The sequence below is a fragment of the Nanorana parkeri genome, unplaced genomic scaffold (assembly GCF_000935625.1).
Source record: "Nanorana parkeri isolate BGI_ZX_2015 unplaced genomic scaffold, ASM93562v1 scaffold2513, whole genome shotgun sequence".
Classification (NCBI taxonomy): Eukaryota; Metazoa; Chordata; class Amphibia; order Anura; family Dicroglossidae; genus Nanorana; species Nanorana parkeri.
Genome location: NW_017308781.1, coordinates 1 through 7,339, shown reverse-complemented (window position 1 = coordinate 7,339; position 7,339 = coordinate 1). Strand labels below are relative to the sequence as shown.

Below are 7,339 nucleotides of genomic sequence, written 5' to 3'. Positions count from 1 at the left end.
GGGTGGTTCACTGCTGGTGTATATGGCCAGCCGTCATCAGATATCATTTTCTGTGACATGCACCGTGCTGAGTGATGTGTCAGTGTATGAGTATATGAGTTGTAGGGCCCCCACAGGGCAGGGACCCTCCCATAGTATGTAGTAGCTGCAGCTCTCCTTCCCGCACTGAGAGCTCATGAATATCCTGAGATTCTGCATACTGGCGGAACGTGGATGCTCCTCCCCCTTCCCACAATGCATTGTGAAGCCGCCCCCCGCTGCGCTCTGATCACTCACCTGTTTACGGTAGAAGTTGCTGTATTTGTCCAGGTGCTGCTCCTTGCATCCTGCCCAGCCCAGAAGAATCACCACCGGCTCCCTCTGCTGGTCCCACCGAGAACCTGCAACACACCATCATCACATTGCCACCTCGAGGTTTATTCCGCTCTATACAACCACATTAATTTCAGTATATTTGTGGTCACTGTGTCAAGGGTCCCTGTCTGCGCACCATTGGGGAGATGATCTTAAACTTCCTGTCACAGAGACACAACAGGAAGTGAGTGTAAATCTCTTAAAACTGAGGGGAAAAATCCACTGAGGCAGCTGTCACCAGAACAGGTGTCCCCATTGAAAGAGTTCCCCTCACTTCCTCTCCTGGTGACAACTGTAACATTTTGGATTCCCCAACACTTCCGGTTCCAGTGGCAGTGGTCACAAGGACAGATACAGACTGTGAATCTCCCCAACGGGGACACAGGCCTGGCAGGGGGGTCCAATCACTCCACACATCATGCAAAAGTCAGATGCAGTTCATTTTAAATGGCACCCACGATGCACTCAGGCAATGCACATGCATCGTGCTGCAATGCGTCACGCTTCATTACAGTGCATTGTGCTAGAGACTCTGCGGCACATCCAGACCTTCCACCAGAGCCGATGGAGATGACACCATGGGAATGGAAGGTCTTCGCTCATACCCCCTTGGTGGAGGATGGAGATGACAGTGAGGGGTTTTCATGAACATAATGTGTCACATGGCGAAGGGGATCCAATAGGAGAGCTCAGAGCCCCCGACCACCCTGCACTGACCAATCAGAATTCCTCTCTCAGCCATGCGAGCTTCAATCTCTCGTTTTTGTCCTGGTGTCACCAAGTGATCGGAATCTAACATGTTACAGTTGTCACCAGAACAGAAATAGAGGAGAAAGCCCCCCAAATGGGGACACCTGTTCTGGTGACAACAGTCTGAGAGGGGATTTTCTTCACTTTGCAGAGATTTTCTCTCACTTCCTGTTGTGTTTTTTGGACAGGAAGTGAAGGGAAATCTCCCCAAAGGGGCATAGAGGGCAAAACAAAAACTTACAGTGGTTTTAACTGTTTCTGTACCTCACTCAGAACTAAATAATGAATTTCTGTCTGCAGATCCACTTTAATCTGACCGAATCCCACTCATATCTCCCACATTGATAGTGCCCCTCTAACAGTCACCCGGTGACGTCACATAAGTGAACCACTGATTACAGTGTATTAGGGCGACGTGACGTCACACACACACAGACGGGGAACCTCACCTGGCAGGCCGGGCTCCGGTAAGAAGATACTGTAGTCGAAGTCGGTTTCCCCCATAGCACCCTCTACTCTGACCCGGGACCGACAGCCGACTTCCCCTCCGCCTCCCGGCCAATCAGAAAGACAGGATCTGATCACCAGATCCGCCAATCCCGCCGAGTCCCTGGATACGGTATCCTAGCAACATGACCGCCGCTTCACCCTGGCCGCACAATGTCCCGCCTCATGGTCGCGCCTCATTGGCTGCTAGCGCTAAGACCCGGGATCCCATTGGCAGGCTGATGTCGGCCCCGGGATCTCATTGGCTGGCGGCATTTCTTGTTGCCTGGAAGTGACTCGGGGCAGGTAAGGCTCTTGGGGTGATGAGGAGTGTGTGGGGTGTCTGTCTGTGTGACAGAGGCGGACAGGGGGAGGACATGCTGCGATCTACAGGCCTCATATCAGCCTGCTGCACCGTTAATGTGTCCTCGCCTTTATTATTAACATTGTATTTTCACAGCTCTATTCTATGTACAGGCGCGGGGGGTGTTATCAAAACTTGAACAGCCAAAATCTGGAGCAGATTTGCTCTACAACCAATCAGCTGTCTCATTTTCAAATATTACATGAGCAAACTGAAGAGAGATGCGGATTAGTTGCCATGGGCAACTGCTCCAAATTCTGTCTGCTCCAGTTTTTATAAACTCCCCCCAGCGTGTCCTTGTATGAAACATGCTGGGATGGTGTACACACTCCATTTATAGATCATCATTGAAGAGACATTTTAATTAAAGTACATATAAGCCTAATTGGATGACAATTACTCTGCTCTGTGCACTTCGCTTTATAAACAACTGTCATTTTTTTTTAGTTAAAATCCCTGTTTTTACTTTTTTCTCTTTTGTTCCATTCTTAGTGCTGCTGATCTCTCCCAGCCGCTTCCTTCCTGTCTACATGCACTCCAGTGACGGCTCCATGGCATTTCTCAGGGCGGGTTTCCTGATGGTGACAACAGTGGGCCATGTCTGTGTAATGTGTGCTGAAATTATCACTTGTAGTCACCATCAGAAGCCCATGTGACAGGGTGACAATGCAAGGGTACAATTGGGAGACAGAGTGTTGTCACCCTAGAACAGGAAGTGCCTGATCAAGGACCTTCACGGCAGGCTCGCCCGGTATTATTATAGAGAAAGCTGCAGATTTGTAGAAATTTGCAATTTGCAGATTGGTGGAAACTGACTAAGAGTCAGGATCAGAGCCGAAAGCCGGCCACACACCTATAGATTATCTGCAGACTTTCTCGGGTCGGATGGAAAAAGTGCAACAGATTCCTCCATCTGCTCTAAACTGTGTGGATGGAGGAATCTCCCGCTGGGCCAAGCTTCAGTATCCTGCTAGTCGGCCCCGCTGGCTCTCATTATACCCTGAACAATGCCGGTGTTCTGTCGAAAGCTCCAACTCATCGAGATCTCCAACTACCTGACTTCCAGTTTAGTAAGAGGTTCGGCCGAGAAGGCTCTACTGCACGTACGCCACCCGCAGCATTTCCCTATACACATACTACAGCGCAATAAAGTAATCAAATAAACTAGGGTTACAGTAGTCCAGCACATTATTCATCTGAGTTGCCCCATTCAATATGGCCGGAAGCCATATTCAGATGAATAATGTGCTGGACTACTGTAACCCTAGTTTATTTGATTACTTTATTGCTCTGTAGTATGTGTATAGGGAAATGCTGCGGGTGGCGTACGTGCAGTAGAGCCTTCTCGGCCGAACCTCTTACTAAACTGGAAGTCAGGTAGTTGGAGATCTCGATGAGTTGGAGCTTTCGACAGAACACCGGCATTGTTCAGGGTATAATGAGAGCCAGCGGGGCCGACTAGCAGGATACTGAAGCTTGGCCCAGCGGGAGATTCCTCCATCCACACAGTTTAGCGCAGATGGAGGAATCTGTTGCACTTTTTCCATCCGACCCGAGAAAGTCTGCAGATGATCTATAGGTGTGTGGCCGGCTTTAGGGTTGGGAACTGGAGGTGAGAGACAGGTGAAAATCAGAGTAAGGGCTGAGAGTCAGAGGAGAGAGTCAGGGCTGAGAGAGGAGAGAGTCAGAGGTGAGAGTCAGGGACTGAGAGTAAGAGGAGAGAGTCAGGGCTGAGAGAGGAGAGAGTCAGAGAAGAGAGTCAGGGACTGAGAGAGGAGAGAGTCAGAGGTGAGAGTCGGGGCTGAGAGTCAGAGGAGAGAGTCATGGGAGAGAGAGCATCAGAAGAGAGTGAGTAAGAGCTGAGAGTGAGGGCCGAGAGAGTCAGAGGTGAGAGACAGAAGTGAGAGTCAGGGACTGAGAGTCCGGGCTGAGAGTCAGAGGAGAGAGTCAGGAGAGAGTCAGAGGTGAGAGTCAGGGACTGAGAGTCGTAGGGAGAGAGTCGGGGCTCAGAGTCAGGGCTGAGAGAAGTGAGAGTCAGGGGAGAGAGTCAGAGGAGAGCGTTAGAGCTGAGAGTCAGGGGAGAGCATCAAAGAAGAGAGAGTAAAAGTGGCCATACACTTTACAACCATCGCAAGACCTTAGTCTTGCGATGGTTGTAACAAAACGTATGATCTGCTCATCTTGGACAGGCAGATCGTACTTGCGATTGAGAGTCAGAGGAGAGAGTCAGAGGAGAGAGTTGGAGGAGAGAGTCAGAGGAGAGAGTTGGAGGAGAGAGCTTTCCATTCATATTCTGGGAAAAGCTATGACCGGTTCTCTTTAAATGATGATATTAATCAAATAAATATTTCCGTTTAAAAGAACATTCCTCTCCAGATCACACCGAGCCGCCATCATGATATCTGGGAAGGAGCAGGAGGCCATCAGTCAGCTCATGGAGTTCTTCAAGGATTGGGATAATGGCAGTAAGGTGACCCGCTGCCGGATCCTCAACAACTTTATCAGCTGTAATCAGGGAAAGACAGCGCCAGAACTGGAGGAGGAATTCTCCCAGGGGGGCAGCCTGTTCCTGGCCCGACTCACAACATGGCTGAGACTGTCGTATCCTAACACTGAACTTAGAGAGGAATCTCAGAATGTATCAATGATTCTCGGTATCTGTCCTTATTCTGTATGTATGGACTCTGCACAGTACCACTTCCCCTGTCCTGTATGCCGGGTGTCATTCTCGGTATCTGTTCTTATTCTGTATGTATGGACTCTGCACAGTACCACTTCCCCTGTCCTGTATGCCGGGTCTCATTCTCGGTATCTGTTCTTATTCTGTATGTATGGACTCTGCACAGTACCACTTCTCTTGTCCTGTATGTCGGGTGTCATTCTCAGTATCTGTTCTTATTGTGTATGTATGGACTCTGCACAGTACCACTTCTCTTGTCCCATATGCCGGGTGTCATTCTCGGTAGCATGTATGGACTCTGCAAAGTGGCGTCTCTGGTTTCCTCAGCCTGTCTCAGATATATGTTCGGGGCGTGTCTGAAGGAGATTTTGATGTCTATCTCCATCTTCCTATCAGCCGCGGGCAGGTAAGTGTTCTTGTGATCTGTATGTTACATTGTATACAACGTGCTGAGTTTATTCACATACATATCACTTATACAGAGCTCTGTAGAGTCACAATGTAGCGCAGAGGGCGGAGCATCACTCGTATAATTCTCCTAGCGAGCCTCTTGCCATTGTGCGGTCTGGTCTATGAATCCTGATCCTCAGTGCTGCAACAGACTCTCTACGTGCCAGTGTTCCCTGGACTCCAGTGCTGCGACTGTCTCGCTTCCCTTGAACCTGCTCACCTTGATCCCCCTAAGTGACTTCTGCTGCTTCCTTTCCCAGTGATCTTGTAGCCTCTGTGGTATTCACTGCTGTCCTGCCTGTATCTCATTTACTCTGATGGCGGTATCTTGGCTGTCCTGCCTGTATCTCATTTCCTCTGAGGGCCGTATCTTGGCTGTCCTGCCTGTATCTTATTTCCTCTGATGGCCGTATCTTGGCTGTCCTGCCTGTATCACGTTTCCTCTGAGGATCATATCTTGGCTGTCCTGCCTGTATCTCATTTCCTCTGAGGGCCGTATCTTGGCTGTCCTGCCTGTATCTTATTTCCTCTGATGGCCGTATCTTGGCTGTCCTGCCTGTATCTTATTTCCTCTGATGGCCGTATCTTGGCTGTCCTGCCTGTATCACGTTTCCTCTGAGGATCATATCTTGGCTGTCCTGCCTGTATCTCATTTCCTCTGAGGGCCGTATCTTGGCTGTCCTGCCTGTATCTTATTTCCTCTGATGGCCGTATCTTGGCTGTCCTGCCTGTATCTCATTTCCTCTGAGGGCCGTATCTTGGCTGTCCTGCCTGTATCTCATTTCCTCTGATGGCCGTATCTTGGCTGTCCTGCCTGTATCTCATTTCCTCTGATGGCCATATCTTGGCTGTCCTGCCGGTATCTCATTTCCTCTGATGGCCATATCTTGGCTGTCCTGCCGGTATCTCATTTCCTCTGATGGCCGTATCTTGGCTGTCCCCCCTGTATCTCATTTCCTCTGATGGTCGTATCTTGGCTGTCCTGCCTGGATCTCATTTCCTCTGAGGGCCATATCTTGGCTGTCCTGCCTGTATCTCATTTCCTCTGATGGCCATATCTTGGCTGTCCTGCCGGTATCTCATTTCCTCTGAGGGCCGTATCTTGGCTGTCCTGCCTGTATCTCATTTCCTCTGATGGCCATATCTTGGCTGTCCTGCCTGTATCTCATTTCCTCTGATGGCCATATCTTGGCTGTCCTGCCGGTATCTCATTTCCTCTGAGGGCCATATCTTGGCTGTCCTGCCTGTATCTCATTTCCTCTGATGGCCGTACCTTAGCCGTCCTACCGGTATATCATTTGTCTCATATTTTTCTCTGCCGGGCAGCGGTCGCTATAAGCTGGAGTTTGTGGAGGTTGGAGGCATCCTGACACTGCTGGAGATTCTGGGATTGAATGAAATAACGGAACCAAATAAGGCGGAGGCTCTGAAAATTCTGCAGATCCTGGGCCGAGCCGGGCGGACATACAAAGAGCTGATCTGTGAGAGCTACGGTGAGTTCCGGAGGGGGGGACCACACACATTACAACCTGATTGTGCAATCTCCTTCAGATTTACCAACAACTCTTTAGTGCAAGGGCTTGCCTGATAGGATCCCGAATAAAATGGTTTGTTCAGGCTCTAAAAAGTTTTGGTAAATGGAAAGGAGATGTCATGCAGATTGTGCGATCAGATTTAAGAGTGAATTAACCGACACATGGCAAGGCCATTCTGGGTAATGTTTGCACTCAAGTCATGTTTTCCCCATACAGGAGTGCGTTCAGTGGCCGAATGTCTCGCCAAGTCTAAGTTAGAAGAGACTCAGGAACAGGCCCGGGTGCTGCTGGAGCTTCTGGCTCATGGGAACCCCAAATACCAAACACAAGTGTATAAGGGACTGATTGCCCTCTTGGCCTGTGAGTCCCCCAAAGCCCAACACCTGACCCTGCAAACACTGCGCATTGTACAGGTAAGTGACATCACACAGGGCTTTAGTTTTGGGTCTCTGCCCCTCCCACAATCGTGAAATTGACCTGAATTATTTGTATCTGTGTCCTTCCCACAATGGTGAGATTTCCTCCAGTAGTTTGTGTCTCTGCCCCTCCCACAATGGTGAGATTTCCCCCAGTAGTTTGTGTCTCTGCCCCTCCCACAATGGTGAGATTTTCTGGCAGTAGTTTGTGTCTCTGCCCCTCCCACAATCGTGAAATTTACCTGAATTATTTGTGTCTGTGTCCCTCCCACAATGGGGAGATTTCCCCCAGTAGTTTGTGTCT

At 49.7% G+C, this 7,339-nt stretch overlaps 2 protein-coding genes across 2 annotated transcripts in view; one reads left to right on the top strand and one right to left on the bottom strand.

Annotated features, from left to right (window-relative positions):
* Positions 1-1,804, bottom strand: part of TMEM53 (transmembrane protein 53) — a 4,317-nt gene extending 2,513 nt beyond the window's left edge. The window contains exons 1-2 of the mRNA XM_018573742.1: positions 1,554-1,804; positions 277-380 (exon numbers count right to left, since the gene is read on the bottom strand). Of these exons, the coding sequence (XP_018429244.1) occupies positions 277-380; positions 1,554-1,608 (159 nt within the window). The 5' untranslated portion in view covers positions 1,609-1,804. The remainder of the gene's footprint in view (positions 1-276; positions 381-1,553) is intronic.
* A 68-nt stretch (positions 1,805-1,872) lies between these two features.
* Positions 1,873-7,089, top strand: CUNH1orf228 (chromosome unknown C1orf228 homolog). Its single transcript, XM_018573740.1, has 5 exons — positions 1,873-1,896; positions 4,331-4,555; positions 4,972-5,040; positions 6,411-6,577; positions 6,836-7,089. Exons 2-5 carry the CDS (start codon positions 4,350-4,352, stop codon positions 7,087-7,089), a joined length of 696 nt encoding a protein of 231 aa, XP_018429242.1. The 5' UTR covers positions 1,873-1,896; positions 4,331-4,349.
* Positions 7,090-7,339: the final 250 nt, after the last annotated feature.

Coding starts and splice junctions, on each gene's coding strand:
- CUNH1orf228 (XM_018573740.1), top strand. CDS start 4,350: ATGATATCTGGGAAGGAGCAGGAGGCCATCAGTCAGCTCATGGAGTTC. Junction 4,556..4,971: donor ACAACATGGCTGAGACTGTC/GTATCCTAACAC, acceptor AGCCTGTCTCAG/ATATATGTTCGGGGCGTGTC. Junction 5,041..6,410: donor TTCCTATCAGCCGCGGGCAG/GTAAGTGTTCTT, acceptor TCTGCCGGGCAG/CGGTCGCTATAAGCTGGAGT.